Source organism: Oreochromis aureus, linkage group 11 (assembly GCF_013358895.1).
Source record: "Oreochromis aureus strain Israel breed Guangdong linkage group 11, ZZ_aureus, whole genome shotgun sequence".
Lineage (NCBI taxonomy): Eukaryota > Metazoa > Chordata > Actinopteri > Cichliformes > Cichlidae > Oreochromis > Oreochromis aureus.
Window position 1 is genome coordinate 37220040 of NC_052952.1, and position 23376 is coordinate 37243415.

Consider the following 23376-nt stretch of genomic DNA (forward strand, 5'->3'; position numbering starts at 1 on the left):
GAAAATACAGACTGCTGTGTAGGGATGGGTATCGAAAACCGGTTCTTGTTGAGAACCGGTTCCCACTGTTTCAATTCCTTGGAATCGTTTGCCATTTTTGCAAACGATTCCCTTATCGATTCCAGTCGCCCCGAATGACGTCACCACGTTGCGGAGCGTCATTTACCTGGCAGGAAACATGACAGGAAATCGTGTGTGTAACAGGAACTACATGCCCATAAAAGGAGCTGACTGTGTCAAGACAGCTCAGAGAGAAACAGACGAGTTAAACTCTAAGAAGATGAAGCGAATGAATGTTTTAAGAAAAGTAATGAAAATGGTATTAATTGTATGCTTTAGTGTGTCAATACAGGTGGATTTCTCTCAACCTGGAACCTTGAGTACAGTGGCAAAAGCATAGATTAATTGGGAAAATAAGCCACTTTTTGGCTAAAATTTTATAACTTGACCTCCCACTTTGTCCTCGACCCTGAGAAGAAGCTCAAAGGACAGTTAATCTCATGATGAAGACCGACAGAACAACGTGGACTTGAAGAACTAATAGCAGGCAAAAGACAGTGCAAATAAAATAAGACTGACTGACGACTCCAGAAGCAGCATGAAAGAAACCACGTGATGAAAACATGCACGGGGAACCTGCAGGCTGGTAAAGAACAGTGTGACATGACTGTTTCTTTATCTCTTCCATAAACTCAGTATTATGTGCTCGCACACTTATAAACCAAGCAGTTTGTTTTTCTTGTTCTTCTTGAGGAAGCAAAGGAAGCAAGGTTTCATGCAGATAAGTTGCCTCACTAAGCAACACAGACAAATTCTCTAACTGAGCCTGAACAGTGGAAACATTATCTTCAGATTGCTTTAATTCTTTAATAACCTTTATGACCTTTTTAATTTTATTAATCTTAGTGTGATGTTCTGTTTGAAGCCTTTCAATCTGACTCTCCAAAGCCTTAGCAGTCGGTTTCGGCTGTCTTTTCTTTCCATCCTCATCAACACATTGTATTAATTGGTGTGTCTCCATTTTTCTTCAAACATTACAAAATCCAAACGCTGAACTGCACCTATGCCACACAGCTTCATTCCAACACATCAACTTGATGACATTCACTTCATAAAACCTTGGACACACACAATTAACAGGAGCAATATCCCCCACTATCTGCCTATTAAACCTAACTAACTCAACCTAGTCTTCCGTACATACTAGCGGTGGGTATTTATGTACCTCCATACCGTCAGCTGTGAGGAAGACAAACTGTCTTAAACACAAACTGCAGCGGTACTCCCAAGCCAATGACTTCAGCCGCCTGATGCACAATAACTAGAAAGCAAATCAGTACAACGCCTAGTGCAGCTGTACTGCTGAAACCTAACAGGGGAATAAGACTCCTGAAAGAAATCTGTTTTGTGTAGCCAAAGGCTTCATCTAAAAGCGCGTGGACAAAGGCAACAGCAAACTACAAAACTCTCACCAATAAAACTCATCTATATATAAATAATCCAATAAAATCTACAAACTTTTCTGTTGACAATTTGTTGCGGCTCCTCCAACCAAAGGCCGCGGCAGGCTAAACATGAGGACACAGATGACGCGCAACAATAAACGCATAAAATACACTTCTGTAACATTTGCTCCTTTTATTCCACATGCAACTGTCCAACATACAAATCAGCACACGGGATTAACAATTACACAAATGCACAGACTGAACAAACGAATAACTGCAACTCACAAGAACTGCACTAACTACTAGGGATGGGTATCGAAAACCGGTTCTTGTTGAGAACCGGTTCCCACTGTTTCAATTCCTTGGAATCGTTTGCCATTTTTGCAAACGATTTCCTTATCGATTCCAGTCGCCCCGAATGACGTCACCACGTTGCGGAGCGTCGGAGCGTACCTGGCAGGAAACACGGCGCCTAAGCGGCTCAAACGCTTAAAAGTTTGTTTATACTTTACGAGAACAGATTGTCATCCGTTCAGGACAACTTGCAATACTTGCAAAGTAGATATTTCATTAAGGGAGGAAACACTACGAATATGCAAAAGCATTTGCTCACAAAACACGCGATGAACTTAAATGAATGTCTTTAATTCCGCTCCGGACTCGTGAATCTCAACCCAGCAGCAGCGGTAACGTTTGCACGTCATCTCCCGTTAATGCGGCAGGTAAATAATCAACTAACAGTGCATATTATGTTAGCGCAATCTGCTTTATTACAAAACCTGCCATTACTGTGCATTTAGGTGACCATGATGAGACAGACAGACAGAGTCTGGCTGGCGCTCGCTGGCAGTTGTTGCTGCAGTCTACCGGTAGCGTCTCTTTTCAGGCCCGAATGTCACCGAGCAGTGACTAGTTTGTGGTCAAAACCTTGCAGCCATTTGCCACAGCAGATGGTAAGTGAATGTGTTTAATTGTAGGCAGGGACATTACTGGATATTCTTGTGTAATTGCTACAGAATAATTTATGTTATACTTTGTTATTGCTACAGAAGAATATTTATTTTATTATTTTACATTTACAATTTTTTCCCCGGGGACCCTGTGACACCCCATTGAAGAGCCGTAGGCTGTGGATCTCTTAAGATCTCACTGTTGGGTTTGTAAGGCCATGTTACTCCTAAATTTCTATCTTGTTCAAAGAGAAGATATAAAACAAAGTTCTAAGCTAATCGACCTTAGTGTTCTCCTTTTTAAAAACAAGAATCGATAAGAGAATCGATAAAGAATCGAATCGTTAAACAGAATCGAAAATGGAATCGGAATCGTTAAAATCTTATCAATACCCATCCCTACTAACTACTATGCCAAACTACAACTTGGCCTATGGCATCAATTAGTGCATAAATATACAAAAACCATCAAGTTACAGTCTTGATACATCAAAATGATTCAAGCTGCGCTCAAGCTGCGGTCAACAGAAAGTTTTGCCTCATGCTCTTCTTCTTCTTCTTCTTCTTCTTCTTCTTCATTCAAGTTTAACGGCAGCTTGCATCCAAAACTGTTGCATTACTGCCATCTCCTGGCTGTTAATCGTCCGTCACTCCTGAATCCTTACGGTGCGTTCACACCGAACGCGATAGAGGCGGCCAGAGCGTCAGGTTTACATGTAAAGTCAATGGAAAGAGCGCGATGACACGTGATTGCGCGTCCGGCGAAAATTCGGAAGCAGATTTGCGTCGCCAAAACGCCTGAAGCTCAACCATCTCTAGGGATGGGTATTGATAAGATTTTAACGATTCCGATTCCATTTTCGATTCTGTTTAACGATTCGATTCTTTATCGATTCTCTTATCGATTCTTGTTTTTAAAAAGGAGAACACTAAGGTCGATTAGCTTAGAACTGTTTTATATCTTCTCTTTCAACAAGATAGAAATTTAGGAGTAACATGGCCTTACAAACCCAACAGTGAGATCTTAAGAGATCCACAGCCTACGGCTCTTCAATGGGGTGTCACAGGGTCCCCGGGGAAAAACATTGTAAATGTAAAATAATAAAATAAATATTCTTCTGTAGCAATAACAAAGTATAACATAAATTATTCTGTAGCAATTACACAAGAATATCCAGTAATGTCCCTGCCTACAATTAAACACATTCACTTACCATCTGCTGTGGCAAATGGCTGCAAGGTTTTGACCACAAACTAGTCACTGCTCGGTGACATTCGGGCCTGAAAAGAGACGCTACCGGTAGACTGCAGCGACAACTGCCAGCGAGCGCCAGCCAGACTCTGTCTGTCTCATCATGGTCACCTAAATGCACAGTAATGGCAGGTTTTGTAATAAAGCAGATCGCGCTAACATAATATGCACTGTTAGTTGATTATTTACCTGCCGCATTAACGGGAGATGACGTGCAAACGTTACCACTGCTGCTGGGTTGAGATTCACGAGTCCGGAGCGGAATTAAAGACATTCATTTAAGTTCATCGCGTGTTTTGTGAGCAAATGCTTTTGCATATTCGTAGTGTTTCCTCCCTTAATGAAATATCTACTTTGCAAGTATTGCAAGTTGCCCTGAACGGATGACAATCCGTTCTCGTAAAGTATAAACAAACTTTTAAGCGTCTGAGCCGCTTAGGCGCCGTGTTTCCTGCCAGGTACGCTCCGACGCTCCGCAACGTGGTGACGTCATTCGGGGCGACTGGAATCGATAAGGAAATCGTTTGCAAAAATGGCAAACGATTCCAAGGAATTGAAACAGTGGGAACCGGTTCTCAACAAGAACCGGTTTTCGATACCCATCCCTAGTAGTTAGTGCAGTTCTTGTGAGTTGCAGTTATTCGTTTGTTCAGTCTGTGCATTTGTGTAATTGTTAATCCCGTGTGCTGATTTGTATGTTGGACAGTTGCATGTGGAATAAAAGCAGCAACACTGTGATGGAGAATTGAATCGTTAAACAGAATCAAAAATGGAATCGAAATCGTGAAAATCTTATCAATACCCATCCCTACTGCTGTGTGTGATGCACTAAAACAAAGATTCAGTTCAAACGATCAGATCTTTGAATCTGGAATCAAACACTCTGATGCAGAAGTCAAAAAGTGTCCCCAGATCAACTTCAGACTTAAAGATTCAATCTAGGGCTGCTCAATTAATCGAATTTTAATCTCGATTACGATCTGGGCTTTCAACGATCATTAAAAATGACTGAGCCGATTATTAGCACCTCCCTCGTGCTTTACTCTCACGCTGCTCCGTGTGGCAAATCGAGCGCACCTCTCTGCGGTCGTGTCCAAATTCATGGGCTGCATCCTCCTGAGGCCGCATTTGTAGACCGATTACGTCACAGCGACGCGCCGAAGGCTGTCCAAATTCGTGGACTCCTCCGAATGCAGCCGACAAATGCGTCCTCCTTTTCCCCGAATTTGAAGGATGGGTCGGGTGTGTCCTTCGTGGCCCACCATATCCCAGAATTCATAGCGCGGCCCAGCCAAACTCCAGTTTCTGGCAATGGCGGCCGCTACTAAGTTTTAAAATTACTTTTATTAATCTTTCTGGGTCACAAAATAAACTTTTAACATATTTTCAGGCGAGAATGTAGCTGTGTAAACTTCAAATATCTGCTCGGTTTATCAAGGTATTGCATATTTGCAAAAGTGCTTCGACGTTTTCGGAGACATCTGTTACCCACCAGCTCGATAGCTAACCGAGAGCTCGAGGGTCACTGAAGCCGCCCGAACGGCACAACCCGGCACATCATTTTCAGATCACCGCGGACTTTCGCTACTCAGGTTAAACGTAATATATAAGTCACTTAGACAACCTAAAAATGTTATTGTTTGGCTTTTTTCAGTGTTTTATTTGTTCCTGAGTAAATCGGTTTGGCTGAGATTAAAGATATTAGATTAGATTAGATAAAATAAAACTTTATTAATCCCCCGGGTGGTGTAGACCGCGAAGGCCGGGTCCTCAGGAGGATGCAGCCCATGAATTTGGACACGACCTGCGTTTCGAACACGTGTCACAACAATTAAGAGGACCCGAGGGAAGCTCGGAAAGCTAAGCAGAAGTTATTTGGAGAGGAGAGGATAATGGCTGCTGAAGAAAGAATGCCGCTGGTTGAAAAGAGAGGTAAAACGACTTCAGTGGTGCGGGAACATTATGGGTTCGCGGAGTCAGACGTGGATCAAGTAGACATAGTGTGGAAACTTTGCCACGGTGTCGTAGCTGCACCACAGAGCAACACTACAAATTTATTCAATCATTTGAAGACCGCTCACAAAGTGACATACGATCAAACAATGAAGGAACATAGAGAAAAAACTCTTGACAACACCTGCTTCATCCTCACAGACCTCCATTCACGCTAGCCTGTACAACGCGACTAAATATCCCACCAGCTCCCAGAGACACAAGGAGATAACAAACGCGGTAACGTTTTCCTCGCCAAAGACCACTGCTCACTTAACACAGTGAACAACCAGTATTATGCAGGATTTTGAAGTTCACTAAACATAGATGTTTACATTTTTCATTTATTTTTTATATTGCAAACATTTGCACTGTTATCAGTATTTGCACACTATTTTATATTATTTTTTGACAATCTTTAAAGCCATTATTCAATACATTGTTATTGTTAAATAAATATCGTCAAATAATTGAGATCTCAATTTCAGTGAAAATAGTCGTGATTATCATTTTTGCCATAATCGAGCAGCCCTAACTCAAACGTCTTTGATTCTGTGTTCTCGTTCTGTTGTTTCTGAGAGAGATAACATTTCATACGCCTGAAACAAAATATCATGAAAAAGGCTTCAGTCACAGTGGAGTTTGTTCTTTAACAACAGTTTGATGTGAAAACAGAAGCTTCATCATCATCACAGTCAGAGTCTTACCTGCCAGCAGGAACAGGAGAGTCCACAGACTGTTTTTGTCCCAAACTGCCATCCTTATGTTTTAATGAGCCGATTTATTGTTTGAATGTCTGCAGCAGTGCTGATGAAGACACAGACAGACGGAGACGCTGGTTTGTCTTTGTGGTCAGTGTTTCACTTCCTCTATTTGTTCAAAGCTTTACTGTTACAGTACTATTGAAATACAGGGAGGAGAAAACAACAGGTTAGAGCTTCACTGCTAGAAGTGCAGCACAGACAGATGAAGAGAGGGGAGTGCTTTACTTTCACATGTTTATTGTTTCATGTCAATAATTACTATCATGGTTCTGGCATGCTCTCATTCTGCTGAAGAAACTTCACTCCAAATATGTGGAAGCCTCATGAGTCCTTCAACAAAGAAAAGCATTTTAGGTGCTGTTAAAGAAACTGGGTAAATATAACAAACCTCAAAAGACAGAAAACACATTTAAATCTATTTCAGTATTCGACATTTCTATAGTTAAACAGAACAACACTCGTCTCAGGGTGCTTTTACAATGACACAACAACCACATGACCCACAATGAGCAAACACTTGGCGAGAGTAGTGGGAAAAACTCCCTTTTAACAGGAAAGCATCTCCAGCAGAGCCAGGCTCAGGGAGGGGCATCAGTGACTTGTTGGGGTGAGGGGAGGAAGACAGGACACAGACATGCTGTGGAGGAGAGACAGAGATTATTAATAACTCATGATTACATGCAGTGAGGTGTAAACACATAGTAGGTAGGTGAAGAACAAACACCCAGTGCATCATGGGAATCCCCAGCAGCCTACGTCTATTGCAGCATAACTAAGGGAGGATTCAGGGTCACCTGGTCCAGCCCTAACTATATGCTTTAGTAAAAAGGAAAGTTTGAAGCCTAATCTTGAAAGTAGAGATAGTGTCTGTCTCCTGAATCCAAACCGGCTTTTCAGGGAGTTTTTAGGACATCCTGATAATAAAGAATTACAGTAGTCCAGCCTGGAAGTAATAAATGCATGAACTAGTTTTTCAGCATCACTCTGAGACAGGATATTTCTAATTTTAGAGATGTTGCACAAATGGAAGAAAGCAGTCTTACATATTTGTTTAATATGTACGTTGAAGGACATGTCCTGGTCAAAAATGACTCCAAGGTTCCTCACAGCGTTACTGGAGGCCAAGGTAATGCCATCCAGAGTAAGAATCTGCTTAGATACCATATTTCTAAGATTTTCAGGGCCGAGTACAATAACCTCAGTTTGTTACTTCACCGGTACGAGTGGAAAACAGATCGAGACAAGTGGCCAGCTGTGGTTTTTGGTCAAAGGTGTTGCGTTACAGCTGCAGGAGGTGGCCTCTCACCTCCTAAGAGGAGGAAGTGGTGTTTATGGTAAACGCCCCCTGAGCTAGGTGCCTTTATTTACATGAATGATTCACAGGTTAGTCCAGAACATAATGTTTGTTATTTGGTGAGACGCGACTAAATCCTCCCAAACTTCAGGATCCTCTCTCGTCCTGTCTTATCTCAGGTTAGGAAATCCTCAAAAACACCTCAGCCTCGTGTCTCTAAGTCGGTCTCCAAACCGCTCAGCTGTCCCTCTCATCTCTTCATTTCTAATTTCTGTCCACTCGGATCACCTCCATTGAAAATCTTAACAACTTCAGCTCTGTGTTTCTGTCAGTGCTGAGATATCTCAGGTAGTCTGCTCATAGCTCTTTGGGAATCACCTTGTTGGTGCAAGAATACTATTAAAAGTTTGTAAATCTGTTTTATTTTTGCTATTTCTTGTAGATTTAATTGAAGAAACAGTCGAAGAGTTCAGCTGAGAAAAAATGATGTTTAGGCGACACAGAAAAATTTTGACCTTCATGATTGAACTATTAAGAAACTCTGGCTCCCTGGAAGCAAAATATAAAGAAATGTGTGGTTACTTTACACTTTCCATAGTGCTGTATATGTACTCAATGATGACTTCATTAGGTACTCATAGTCCTAAAATAGAAAATACCCAGTGAGTGACAGTTCTCTGGGTGAAAATGCTTTGGGGTACTGAGGGAATGCTTGGTCTGCTTTGAGCTCACGAGAAGGAAACAGTATCTTAAAATGCCGCCTGCACACTTTGCAGACGCATCTCTGAGCACAGATAACAACAGGAAACTGAGGCGACAGTTCACACGGCTTTGCCATGTGAAAGACCAATACAAAGTGGTGTACAGGTGAGAAGTGGAACGAAAATCATACATGACTCCAAACATTTTTTACATATAAATAACTGCAAAGTGGGGTGTGCGTAATTATTCAGCCCCCTTTGGTCTGAGTGCAGTCAGTTGCCCATAGACATTGCCTGATGTGTGCTAATGACTAAATAGAGTGCACCTGTGTGTAATCTAATGTCAGTACAAATACAGCTGCTCTGTGACGGCCTCAGAGGTTGTCTAAGAGAATATTGGGAGCAACAACACCATGAAGTCCAAAGAACACACCAGACAGGTCAGGGATAAAGTTATTGAGAAATTTAAAGCAGGCTTAGGCTACAAAAAGATTTCCCAAGCCTTGAACATCCCACGGAGCACTGTTCAAGCCATCATTCAGAAATGGAAGGAGTATGGCACAACTGTAAACCTACCAAGACAAGGCCGTCCACCTAAACTCACAGGCCGAACAAGGAGAGCGCTGATCAGAAATGCAGCCAAGAGGCCCATGGTGACTCTGGACGAGCTGCAGAGATCTACAGCTCAGGTGGGGGAATCTGTCCATAGGACAACTATTAGTCGTGCACTGTACAAAGTTGGCCTTTATGGAAGAGAGAGGAGGGATATTATACCCCTTATGTCAAACTGAGTGATTTGTGGCCCCAATAAATTATTCATGAGCTCAGGAAGTAAAGGAAGTAATAAAGGAAGTAATAAAAATATGATATTCATAAAATTATGATATTCATCCAAAATATGCTAGTTCATAGCTCATTGCTTTTCCCCCCAAAAGAGAACTAATGATTATTTTAAAAAGTTTTTTTTTATATCAAATAGCATTCTTTTATTTTTAAGCCATTAAAGAAAGTTTTTTACTTTTTTATGCTTAAAAAACGCCATCTGGTGGTGGGTCAGCGCGTGAGTGCGCGCCCCCCCCCCCCGCGCCTGTGTGTCTGTGCGCGCTTGTGCGCGCGCCTGTCTCGGGCTCCGTGTTTATGTATGAAAATGTGTTAAACCGTAGTAAAAGTGCTTAGTTAAACTTGTGCTTTTGTAACGTTCAGTATGGCCACACATACAGGGTGCATACCTTGTGGGAAAACTTTATTTCATTTTATTTGCATTTGTTTAATCCGAACAAGGAGATTTAGAATCAAAGTCTGACACACAAAAAACTATCGCGATCCCCCCAAGCATAAATGCACCGCGGCTCCCAACATAAAAAACTTCCTGAAAAAAACTCTTTTCTCCAAAACACCATCCGTCCATCCATCTTCATCCGCTTTATCCGAGGCCGGGTCGCGGGGGCAGTAGCCTAAGCAGGGAAGCCCAGACCTCCCTCTCCCCAGCCACCTCCTCCAGCTTATCCGGAGGAACACCAAGGCGCTCCCAGGCCAGCCGAGATGTAATCTCTCCAGCGTGTCCTGGGTCTGCCCTGGGCCTCCTCCCGGTGGGACATGCCCGAACACCTCACCCAGGAGGCGCCCAGGAGGCATCCTTGTCAGATGCCCGAACCACCTCAACTGGCTCCTTTCGATGTGGAGGAGCAGCGGCTCTACTCTGAGCCCCTCCCGGATGGCCGAACTTCTCACCCTATCTCTAAGGGAGAGGCCAGCCACCCTTCGGAGGAAGCTCATTTCTGTCGCTTGTATCCGCAATCTCGTTCTTTCGGTCACTCCCCACAGCTCGTGGCCATAGGTGAGGGTAGGGACGTAGATCGACCGGTAAATTGAGAGCTTCGCTTTTACACTTAGCTCCCTCTTCACCACGACGGACCGGTGCAGCGTCCGCATCACTGCAGCCGCAGCACCAATCTGTCTGTCAATCTCCGGCTCCCTTCTCCCATCACTCGCGAACAAGACCCCGAGATACTTGAACTCCTCCACTTGGGGCAGGAACTCATCCCCGACCCGGAGTGGGCACTCCACCCTTTTCCGGCTGAGAACCATGGCCTCAGATTTGGAGGTGCTGATCCTCATTCCCGCTGCTTCACACTCGGCTGCGAACCGTTCCAGTCTGAACTGGAGGCCTTCACCCGATGAAGCCAACAGAACCACATCATCCATAAAAAGCAGAGATGAGATTTTGAGGCCACCAGTGAAAGCCCTCCGCCACTTGGCTGCGCCTAGAAATCCTGTCCATAAAAATTATGAACAGAACCGGTGACAAAGGGCAGCCCTGGCGGAGCCCATCACCCACCGGAAACGAGTCCGACTTATTGCCGGCAATGCGAACCAAGCTCTTGCAATGGTTGTATAGGGATCGAATGGCCCGTAGCAATGGGCCAGACACCCCATACTCTCCCCATAACACCTCCCACAGGACACCCCGAGGGACACGGTCGAATGCCTTCTCCAAGTCCACAAAACACATGTAGACTGGTTGGGCAAACTCCCATGCACCCGCAAGTATCCTTGAGAGGCTAAAGAGCTGGTCCAGTGTTCCGCGACCAGGACGAAAACCACATTGTTCCTCCTGTATCCGAGGTTCGACTAGCGGACGAACTCTCCTTTCCAGCACCCTGGCATAGACTTTCCCAGGGAGGCTGAGGTGTGATCCCCTGTAGTTGGAACACACCCTCCGGTCTCCCTTCTTAAAGATGGGGACCACCACCCGGTCTGCCAGTCCAGGGTACTGCCCTGATCTCCACGCAACATTGTAGAGGCGTGTCAACCAGGACAGCCCCACAACGTCCAGAGCCTTCAGGAACTCGGGCGGACCTCATCAACACCAGGGCTCTACCACCAAGCAGTTGTTTAACTGCCTCAGTGACCTCGCCCGGAAATTGGCGGGTCATTCCCTCATCCCCAGACTCTGCTTCCTCCTCGGAAGACGTGTCAGTGGGATTAAGGAGGTCCTCAGTATTCCTTCCACCGCCTGACAATTTTTCTCAGTCGGCGTCAGCAGCGCTCCGCCAGCACTATACACAGTGCAGGTAGAGCACCGCTTTCCCCTCCTGAGACGCCTGACGGTTTGCCAGAATCTCTTCGAGGCAGTCCGAAAGTCTTTTTCCATGGCTTCTCCGAACTCCTCCCACACCCGAGGTTTTGCTTCAGCCACTGCCCGAGCCGCATTCCGCTTGGCCTGTCGATACCTGTCGGCTGCCTCTGGAGTCCCACAGGCTAACCAAGCCCGACAGGACTCCTTCTTCAGCCTGGTGGCTCCCTTCACCTCTGGTGTCCACCATTTGGTTCGGGGATTACCACCACGGCAGGCACCAACCACCTTGCGACCGCAGCTCAATGCAGCAGCTTCGGCGATGGAGACGCTGAACATGGTCCATTTGGACTCAATGTCCCCAGTCTCCCTCGGAATGCTGTTGAAGCTCTGCCGGAGGTGTGCGTTGAAGAGCTCGCGGACTGGGGCCTCTGCTAGACGTTCCCAGCACACCCTCACTACACGTTTAGGTGCACTGGGTCTGTCCAGCGTCCTCCCCCGCCACTTGATCCAACTCACCACCAGGTGGTGATCAGTTGACAGCTCAGCCCCTCTCTTTACCCGAGTGTCCAGAACATATGGTCGCAGGTCTGGTGATACAATTACAAAATCGATCATCGACCTGCGGCCTAGAGCATCCTGGTGCCACGTGCACTTATGTACACTCTTATGTTCGAACAAGGTGTTCATTATGGCCAAACTGTGATTTACACAGAAGTCCAATAACAAAACACCACTCGGGTTCAGATCAGGGAGGCCGTTCCTCCCGATCACGCCCCTCCAGGTCTCGCTGTCGTTACCCACGTGAGCATTGAAGTCTCCCAGCAGGACAACAGAGTCTCCAGGTGGGGCACCTTCCAGCACCCCCCCCAGGGACTCTAAGAAGGCTGGGTACTCTGAACTGCCACTCGGCGCATAAGCACAGATGACAGTCAGGACCCATTCCCCGACCCTTCTCCAAAACACACGCAACAAAAAACCCCTAGAATAACTTGTTAGGGACCCCTCTATTCCCAAAACCTTATATTCGATAACAGGGGAAATCCTGAAAAAATCCTTAGTCTTTTTTCTTCAAACGATCCCTCTTTCTCAAATTCAGCACACCGCTGCTCCCACCAAACCCCTAGGCAAACAAGCAGCGAAACCTCCTCAAAAACCCTCCGTATTTCTATCCAAAATACGCACTACAAAAACCCTAGAATAACTTGTAGGGAACCCTCGATACCCAAAGCCTTATATTCGAAAACAGGGGAAATCCTGAAAAAATCCTTAGTCTTTTTTCTCCAAACCAGCTCTCTACTAGCTCCGTCTCAAATTCAGCGCAAACTCTAAGTTCTCCTTTCGCTATCACTCGAACCGGTCCGCAGCCAGCGCACAATTTTTCCTTGTTGTTCGCTCCCCGGCTCCGTTCCCGAATGACTGCTTGCTTCGTTCAAAATTTGCGCCAGAGACCAACTCCGCCTCGCAGGCGTCCCTAACTCGCCCCGCTGCCAATCACATAACAAAGGGGCGGCTCCCCTCGCACCCCGGTTAGCCAATCGGGTGTAGGTCTGATGGAGGAGAGATTCAGGCTCAACACCGGTGGGTTTTGGGGCTATGCTTTCAGCCTTAGAGAAATCTATTACGACCAGCTAAAAGCGGGTGAAGGTTTTGGCCCGCTAACACCGCGGATCGCCTTTACTTCGTCTGATTGGGGTGTTTTGAGCCTCATCGCTACGCCCGAAGTGCAGAAGAGCCTGCAGGACGAGCTCGCAACAACCGCGAACCAGGGATCAACGACAACTCGCCTCGCTTTCCCTATGTGCATATCACTCGGTAAGTGTTAATCTTCCTCTCTAACTACATTTTTGCATTTTCCTTTGTACCATTCTGTCAATCCTTTCATTTAAAAAAATATCACAATGGTTTGTAACACGTACAATACACCATCCGTCCATCCAATCGCTTCCGCTTATCCTTTTTTCAGGCTCGCGCGGTGCGCTGGAGCCTATCCCACGTACAATACACTTTAAAAATATATATAAGCTCGACTTTAACCCTTGGATGCACAACCTACCAATACCTACACTCTTCCACAAGTGGGGTCAAAAATGACCCCAAATAGAAACAATGCATTTTGCTATAAACTCGGTTGTTATTCTTCAAAATCTTTAAAAAGAAGAGTTGTAACATTCTAATATTTGAGGTATTCCTCATAGTTAAAATGTGTAAAACAAATTAACAACAGGAGGGATGTGTTAAGAGATTTCCCACTTCTATTCATATGTTATTGAAAGTTTATCTTTAATTTCAGTGTTAATAGTTGTTTACCCATTTATTCTTTCCATTTAATCGTATTTTACTGCTTCACTAGAAGTGAAGCTGAAGTAAAGACAAAAGCATAGTGTTCTCAGATATGATTCACCCAGTATATTTCCTCTGCACCTGGTTCTCTACGAGCCGTTTCACTCCCAGGAGGGGAGAGCAGGACGTTCTTATCTACACTCCCAAATACCAAGAGGGGCCTGTTCTTCAGAATCACACACACACACATAGACACACACACACACACAGAAAGCTGCATATATGTGATATTTAGTGATTACCTACAGAACACACACACACCCAGCTAAATTGGAACAAACCTGTTTCTCAGAGGCAAATCTTTGTCTCCTCCTTAAACAGTTAAAGCCACTATGTGACTATAAATAAAACCTCTGCCTGCGCTCGGTGTGAGATCTTCTCGAAATCTCACCCAGCGTGCGCACGTTGTTACCATCTAAACTGTCTTGAGTGTCTTTATTTCGCCTGAAGAATGTCTTGTTTAAATATTTACTCCTTACACTCATAAAACATGTTTGTGACATGAGGCCCTTTGCATTTTTATTTATTTTTTCATTAATTTTAAGAAATTGCAGTTTTTGTATCACTTGTATCACTTTTGTATGCTTGCTCTGCATATACTGCAGAAGCTGGGTCTTCCCTCTGAAAGGCACAAGTTGTTCATCCACTGTAACACAATCACTGAGGATGAATTTCTGCCTGCAGTTGACCAGGAACAGGCCCCATATGTGGCGGAAAGCTGCCATGTGGTTTGTTTTCAGTCGGTAGGCTCTGGTCCTCTTGTCATCAAAGTGAAAGAAACGTTGAATATCTTTAAATCTTTGAATTGACATAGTGGCCTTGTACAATGGGTTATGCAGAGGACTCCCAAAAAACACACAGACTGGTACATCCCAGTTCTTCTCACTTCCTGCAAGAATGGTCAGTCAAATGAAGGCCAGGAGCTCATGTTTGATTACATTTTTCCACTCTTTTCCCCTGTCTGTGGCTACTCTTCGTGCCTCCATGTTTGTGCACGTCAGCACCTTTTCTATTATATTATCAGACATGAACATCTTCCATGCATTATTGGGGAGACAGTACTAAACCCAGGTGCAAGCCCTGGCCGACTAATTCAGAATATTGTGGCTAGAACAGTAAGAGGGGCTCATTCTGTTAGACTCAATATCCATCTCCTCTTCAGAGGACTCCCCTGTATCTGACTGGCCTTGTTCAGTGGGGGGACAATAGTCTGGGTCTTCTATATCTGAGATGTCAGATTCTGAGTCAATGCCTCCGATGGGCTCTTCATCCAATCCGTCCTGGATCATTTGTAGGGCAAGGTCCACAGGGATCCTAGCTGGCCTCATAGCAGCCATGTTACTTTAGATGTTAAAAAAAACATCAGAAAGGACAATGTTTGAAATGCACAGGAAACTATAAACAGGGCTGCACATAAATGGTCCGCAGGTGTGCATTTGCTGTCAAAATAAAAGACATGTACCAGATAAGAAGTTGGAATGCTCATTTGCGTACATTAGATGCTCTGGAGGAGGACAGACATTTGTTCAGAACTCTTAAAGATGTCGAAGAAGCAAGCTCCGTAAGCAATTACTTTGGTGTTCCTCCACCACAAAAGAAGCGCATATTCTCTGAATTTCTGGGAATACTTTTATTGTGACAGCGAATGCACACCTGCGGACCACTTATGTGCAGCCCTGACTATAAATCATGTATGTTATTGTGTAAAAATTAATTCTTGATCCATCAGAAGTGTAAGTGGGTCAGTCAGAGTTGCTAAGAATGAAAGTTTCATAGAAGATTCCATAGGAACTGCTGACCCCACTTGTGGAAGAGTAGGGTAGTGATACAAAAACTGCATTTTTTTTTTTAATTAATGAAAAAATAAATAAAAATGCAAATGGCCTCATGTTACAAACATATATATTTTTTGAGGAATACCTGGAATATGAATATATTACAACTTTGCATTTTAAAGATTTTGAAGAAAAACAACCCATGGGGTCATTTTTGACCCCACGTGTGCATCTAAGGGTTAACTCCCATAAAAGTTTATACATTACATGTCTACATCACCTATCATGGCCTCATCAGGTATCTTATATCATCTTGTTATTATGTTATGCTCCTTTGATATTTTGCTAGTTTGCGTGTTTTAAAACTTTTTGTTTTTCTTTATATTTTTAGACTCTGATTTAAGCCAGATGTGTTAACCTGAGCACTGTGAAACACCAGCCCTGCGTGGATTTTGACCGCGAGTGACCGGATGTTGTTTCCGGCCTGAGGTTGCCTGAAATGCCGTGAGGCTTGTTTGAAAGATTGCGCCTGAGACCAACTCCGCCTCCAAGGCGTGCCTACCTTTAGCTGCCACCAGTGAGATATCAGAGCCGGGCTCCACATATCCAATCAGGAGCACGAGCAAGACAGCTTTTGCAGACTCTCCAGAAATATACAAGTCCTTACCAACTGCTCTGCAACCCAGTGTTTCTGGTCCCCTCACCAGCATCGCTTTTTGAGATATTTTTTATGAACCACCAAAGAGAGACATTTTACCCCCCAGTACAGAAGACTGGATCTGAGGGCAGCAGCGGGGACAAATGATCGTAATGAAGCAATGGACATTTCATGGCTGGTCTTAGATAATCGTGAGTTATTGTGTCTTATGGTGAAAAGTACATAGTTTTGCGAGAGGCATACAAGCACTGTGGAAAAAGTAATCGTAAAACTGTCTTTGTGAACACTTTGCTCCCTACGTTATGCTTCAAAATATGTGATACATGTAATGTGATCATCAAAGAACATGATTTTTTTTTTTTTAAACTTTTATTCTTATGCTTTTAAAACTATGTTAGATTATGGGTGTGTCTGTCTGTCTGTCTGTGGAGTAAAATGACCTTCTTCTTATGATGTTGTCACCATGACTCATTCAGGATTAACACCACAAATTGTTTCGATAGCAGAAACAGTCTGTCTTACAGTTCTCAGACGTTACCGCTAGTTTTGCAAGCACAGTCTTCTTCAGCTCTGTTTATGTAGCTGGTGGTGGTCAGAGGGCCCGGTGGCGCCAGTGTTCGGCAGCCTCGCCTCTGTCAGTGCGCCCCAGGGTGGCTGTGGCTACTATGTAGCTTGCCATCACCAGTGTGTGAATGTGTGTGTGAATGGGTGGATGTCTGGATATGTAAAGCGCTTTGGGGTCCTTAGGGACTAGAAAGCGCTATATAAATACAGGCCATTTACCATTTATGAAACTGATTTTCCATAGTACAAGTAGCATTTCATTTTTCTTTGCTCTCCAGTATAAATGCAAGAATTTGCAGGCTTTATTGAAACTGTCACAAATGTAACACTCAATGCCAAAAACAGGGTTGATTAATGTTTCTATGAACACTGCTTCGTATATCAACAGCTCTGAAACCCCCCTTTATTTTTTTAAAGTAATGCAGAACAGGATCTCTCTCACTCTGTCTCTAAAAATCCCAACAAAACTGACAATCACCTTGTAGAGGAATTTCTTTCATTTATGTATTGATCACTGTGTTTATTGGTAATGCTTTTAGGTAACTGTTTTAGCATGTCTACCTCATACTCCATTCAAACAGTTAGATGGTGGGGGTCCGGTAAGGAAGTTGGGGGGAAGCAGACAACTCCACAGGAAGAGTCTTTTTGTCTTTTCTCCACTGTAAGAGATAGCAAGGGAGTGTGAAACTTTCTTTGGGGGAAAGACTTGGAAAAGCATTGCAAGAATCAATCTCGTTATTTGTTTTACCCTCATACACTCAGAGAATACAGCATTATATAAGCAGAGTGTTTTAGCGGTATATGACGAGCAGTGTTGGTCAAGTTACTTGAAAAAAGTAATCAGTTACTAATTACTGATTACTTCCCCCAAAAAGTAATCCCGTTACTTTACTGATTACTTATTTTCAAAAGTAATCGATTACTTAGTTACTTAGTTACTTTTTAAAAACACGATTTACAACCTGAATAGGTGATAAAGCGATAGATCTTTCAGCCCAATTCTACTTTTTCTGCATAATTCATCATACAAAATGTAATCAAATGGAAAAGTCTCTTTTTAAAACGTGTTTTATTAGTTTTAATCTTTTAACTTTATGCATCAAGCAAAAATTAAATTTTATGCAACATTCTCTGACTGGAAGAAATTTGTTTAACATTTAAACCTATTTTCTGCACATTCCAGCACATAAAATAAAATATTTTTTGTGTTTACACTCACTCTTTCAAATAGATGCAAGTAAAACACAGCAGAAAATAAATAAAATCAAAGACTAGCGGTCCTGTTGCTCTATTTTCACCTGTAAAGCAGGACTGGGGTAGGCGGAGGTTTACCCTGGTGCAGGTGTGCCGCAGCGGTCAGTGGAAGAATCATGAGTTTCTCTGTGAATTTCACATTACGTCGTAGTACACTCGGTGCTTGCTTGGAAGTTTAGGGGTTTTTTCGCTGTAAAAAAGTTTTCTTCCACGCACAACGGACACTAATGTTTTTGTCACTTTTTATGGAATCAAACTCAAAATAAGGTCAGTACTTCCACGCTTTGAACGCTGCATGCTACACTCTGTCCCGCACTCGATTACGTCACTGTCATGAGACGTTCTCGCAAAAAATCACGGTTTTAGTAACGCAGTAACGCAGCGTTCCTACGTGAAAGTAACGGTAATCTAATTACCGTTTTTGCAACAGTAATCCCTTACATTACTCGTTACTTGAAAAAAGTAATCAGATTACAGTAACGCGCCCATCTCTGATGACGAGTGTTTGTCAATCATTAGTAGTTACTCTTGCATAGGTGATTTGCTTGTTTTAAATTTGTCCACTATTTTTATTTTTAATTTTTGTATTTTGTAATGCATCTCTGATTCACTTGTGTGTACCTCACAAGTCAAATTATACATTGTGATGGAGCAGTCACAATACACTACAATACACACTCACGAGACAGTTTGATTTTTTTAACACAAAGTTAGTATGAAGTTCACCTTATCAGCTGAAAATATTAAAGCCAGAACTTACAACATCAAAAACCTTTTACTTAATGTACAGGGTTTCCAAAAAAGTTTTATTTCAGGTATATAAACCAATACATTTGATTCTAGTAAAACCAATAATTACATTGATTCTTGCAATGCTTTTCCAAGAAAGTTTTATTTGATATAACGGGTTTCCAAAAAGTTTCAAGTAAAACAAAACCAATACATTTGTTTGTAAAAGCAATAATTACATTGATACTTTTAAAGAGTTTCCAAAAAAGGTTTTGACTGGCAACAACGCTCACCTGCTAAATCCAACAGAACACAACTGGGACATTATGTTTCACTCCATCTGACTGTGGGATTTGGACATTGGGATTTTTAGAGACAGAGTGAGAGAGATCCTGTTCTGCATTACTTTAAAAAAATAAAGGGGGGTTTCAGAGCTGTTGATATACGAAGCAGTGTTCATAGAAACATTAATCAACCCTGTTTTTGGCATTGAGTGTTACATTTGTGACAATTTCAATAAAGCCTGCAAATTCTTGCATTTATACTGGAGAGCAAAGAAAAATGAAATGCTACTTGTACTATGGAAAATCAGTTTCATAAAAGCTACATAAACAGAGCTGAAGAAGACTGTGCTTGCAAAACTAGCGGTAACGTCTGAGAACTGTAAGACAGACTGTTTCTGCTATCGAAACAATTTGTGGTGTTAATCCTGAATGAGTCATGGTGACAACATCATAAGAAGAAGGTCATTTTACTCCACAGACAGACAGACAGACACACCCATAATCTAACATAGTTTTAAAAGCATAAGAATAAAAGTTTTTAAAAAAAAAATCATGTTCTTTGATGATCACATTACATGTATCACATATTTTGAAGCATAACGTAGGGAGCAAAGTGTTCACAAAGACAGTTTTACGATTACTTTTTCCACAGTGCTTGTATGCCTCTCGCAAAACTATGTACTTTTCACCATAAGACACAATAACTCACGATTATCTAAGACCAGCCATGAAATGTCCATTGCTTCATTACGATCATTTGTCCCCGCTGCTGCCCTCAGATCCAGTCGTCTGTACTGGGGGGTAAAATGTCTCTCTTTGGTGGTTCATAAAAAATATCTCAAAAAGCGATGCTGGTGAGGGGACCAGAAACACTGGGTTGCAGAGCAGTTGGTAAGGACTTGTATATTTCTGGAGAGTCTGCAAAAGCTGTCTTGCTCGTGCTCCTGATTGGATATGTGGAGCCCGGCTCTGATATCTCACTGGTGGCAGCTAAAGGTAGGCACGCCTTGGAGGCGGAGTTGGTCTCAGGCGCAATCTTTCAAACGAGCCTCACGGCATTTCAGGCAACCTCAGGCCAGAAACAACATCCGGTCACTCGCGGTCAAAATCCACGCAGGGCTGGTGTTTCGCAGCGATCAGGTTAACACATCTGGCTTAAATCAGAGTCTAAAAATATAAAGAAAAACAAAAAGAGTTTTAAAACACGCAAACTAGCAAAATATCAAAGGAGCATAACATAACAATAACAAGATGATATGAGATACCTGATGAGGCCATGATAGGTGATGTAGACATGTAATGTATAAACTTTTACGGGAGTTAAAATGGAGCTTATATATATTTTTAAAGTGTATTGTACATGGGATAGGCTCCAGCGCACCGCGCGAGCCTGAAAAAAGGATAAGCGGAAGCGATTGGATGGACGGTGTATTGTACGTGTTACAAACCATTATGATATTTTTTTTAAATGAAAGGATTGACAGAATGGTACAAAGGAAAATGCAAAAATGTAGTTAGAGAGGAAGATTAACACTTACCGAGTGATATGCACATAGGGAAAGCGAGGCGAGTTGTTGTTGATCCCTGGTTCGCGGTTGTCGCGAGCTCGTCCCGCAGGCTCTTCTGCACTTCGGGCGTAGCGATGAGGCTCAAAACACCCCAATCAGACGAAGTAAAGGCGATCCGCGGTGTTAGCGGGCCAAAACCTTCACCCGCTTTTAGCTGGTCGTAATAGATTTCTCTAAGGCTGAAAGCATAGCCCCAAAACCCACCGGTGTTGAGCCTGAATCTCTCCTCCATCAGACCTACACCCAATTGGCTAACCGGGGTGCGAGGGGAGCCGCCCCTTTGTTATGTGATTGGCAGCGGGGCGAGTTAGGGACACCTGCGAGGCGGAGTTGGTCTCTGGCACAAATTTTGAACGAAGTAAGCAGTCATTCGGGAACGGAGCCGGGGAGCGAACAACAAGGAAAAATTGTGCGCTGGCTGCGGACCGGTTCGAGTGATAGCGAAAGGAGAACTTAGAGTTCGCGCTGAATTTGAGACGGAGCTAGTAGAGAGCTGGTTTGGAGAAAAAAGACTAAGGATTTTTTTCAGGTGTTTTCCCCTGTTATCGAATATAAGGTTTTGGGAACAGAGGGGTCCCTAACAAGTTATTTTAAGGGTTTTTTGTTGCGCATGTTTTGGAGAAAATAGTTTTTTTCAGGAAGTTTTTTATGTTGGGAGCCGCGGTGCGTTTATGCTCGGGGGGGATCGCGGGAGTTTTTTGCGAGTCGGACTTTGATTCTAAATCTCCTTGTTCGGATTAAACAAATGCAAATAAATTGAAATAAAGTTTTCCCACGAGGTATGCACCCTGTATGTGTGGCCATACTGAACGTTACAAAAGCACAAGTTTAACTAAGCACTTTTACTACGGTTTAACACATTTTCATACATAAACACTGAGCCCGACACAGGCGCGCGCACAGACACACAGGCGCGGGGGGGGGCGCGCACTCACGAGCTGACCCACCACCAGATGGCGATTTTTAAGCATAAAAAAGTAAAAAACTTTCTTTAATGGCTTAAAAATAAAAGAATACTATTTGATACAAAAAACTTTTTAAAATAATCATTAGTTCTTTTGGGGGGGAAAAGCAATGAGCTATGAACTAGCATATTTTGGATGAATATCATAATTTTATGAAAATCATATTTTTATTAATATCATATTTTTATTACTTCCTTTATTACTTCTATTACTTCCTGAGCTCATGAATAATTTATTGGGGCCACAAATCATTCAGTTTGACATAAGGGGTATAATATCCCTCCTGAAGAGTGGCAAGAAGAAAGCCATTGTTAACAGAAAACCATAAGAAGTCCCGTTTGCAGTTTGCCACAAGCCATGTGGGGGACACAGCAAACATGTGGAAGAAGGTGCTCTGGTCAGATGAGACCAAAATGGAACTTTTTGGCCAAAATACAAAACGCTATGTGTGGCGGAAAACTAACACTGCACATCACTCTGAACACACCATCCCCGCTGTCAAATATGGTGGTGGCAGCATCATGCTCTGGGGGTGCTTCTCTTCAGCAGGGACAGGGAAGCTGGTCAGAGTTGATAGGAAGATGGATGGAGCCAAATACAGGGCAATCTTGGAAGAAAACCTCTTGGAGTCTGCAAAAGACTTGAGACTGGGGCGGAGGTTCACCTTCCAGCAGGACAACGACCCTAAACATAAAGCCAGGGCAACAATGGAACGGTTTAAAACAAAACATATCCATGTGTTAGAATGGCCCAGTCAAAGTCCAGATCTAAATCCAATCCAGAATCTGTGGCAAGATCTGAAAACTGCTGTTCACAAACGCTGTCCATCTAATCTGACTGAGCTGGAGCTGTTTTGCAAAGAAGAATGGGCAAAGATTTCAGTCTGTAGATGTGCAAAGCTGGTAGAGACATACCCTAAAAGACTGGCAGCTGTAACTGCAGCAAAAGGTGGTTCTACAAAGTATTGACTCAGGGGCTGAATAATTATTACACACCCCACTTTTCAGTTATTTATTTGTAAAAATGTTTGGAATCATGTATGATTTTCGTTCCACTTCTCACGTGTACACCACTTTGTATTGGTCTTTCACCTGGAATCCCAATAACACTGATTCATGTTTGTGGCTGTAATGTGACAAAATGTGGAAAAGTTCAAGGGGGCCGAATACTTTTGCAAGCCACTGTACAGTACTGTGCAAAGGTTTTAGGCCGGTGTGAAAAATCCTGTAAACAAAGAAAGTGTTCAGAAATATAAATGATTGTTTATTGGCCACAAATGTATTCTGCAGCAGGACAACGACCCCAAACACACAGCCAACGTCATTCAGAACAATCTTCAGCTTAAAGAAGTAGTAGTCCTGGAAGTGATGGTCCGGCCCCCACCGAGCCCTGATCTCAACATCAACATCAAGTGTGTCTGGGATTACATGAAGAGACAGAAGGATGTGAGGAAGCCTTCATCCACAGAAGATCTGTGGTTAGTTCTCCGGGATGTTTGGAACAACCTACCAGTGTGCAAGTGGACTTAGGAGAAGGCAAAGGATGGTCCCACCAAATATTGATGTGATTTCTCCTTTGTTCATTCACTGCATTTTGTTGATTGATGAAAATAAATGATTAGCACTTCCATTTCTGAAAGCATTCTATCTTTACAGCGTTTTTTCTCACCCGCCTAAAACTCCAATCATCTCACACTGGTTACTTATTGGACAAGTAACTGAGATCTGGGTTAAGATCTCAGCCCAATAGAGGACTTTTG

General features: G+C 43.2%; 1 protein-coding gene across 1 annotated transcript in view; it reads right to left on the reverse strand.

Moving 5' to 3' along the window:
• LOC120442571 overlaps positions 1–23376 on the reverse strand; it is a 31960-nt gene that overhangs the window by 6859 nt on the left and 1725 nt on the right. The window contains exons 2-3 of the mRNA XM_039619248.1: positions 6666–6736; positions 6350–6541 (exon numbers count right to left, since the gene is read on the reverse strand). Of these exons, the coding sequence (XP_039475182.1) occupies positions 6350–6401 (52 nt within the window). The 5' untranslated portion in view covers positions 6402–6541; positions 6666–6736. The remainder of the gene's footprint in view (positions 1–6349; positions 6542–6665; positions 6737–23376) is intronic.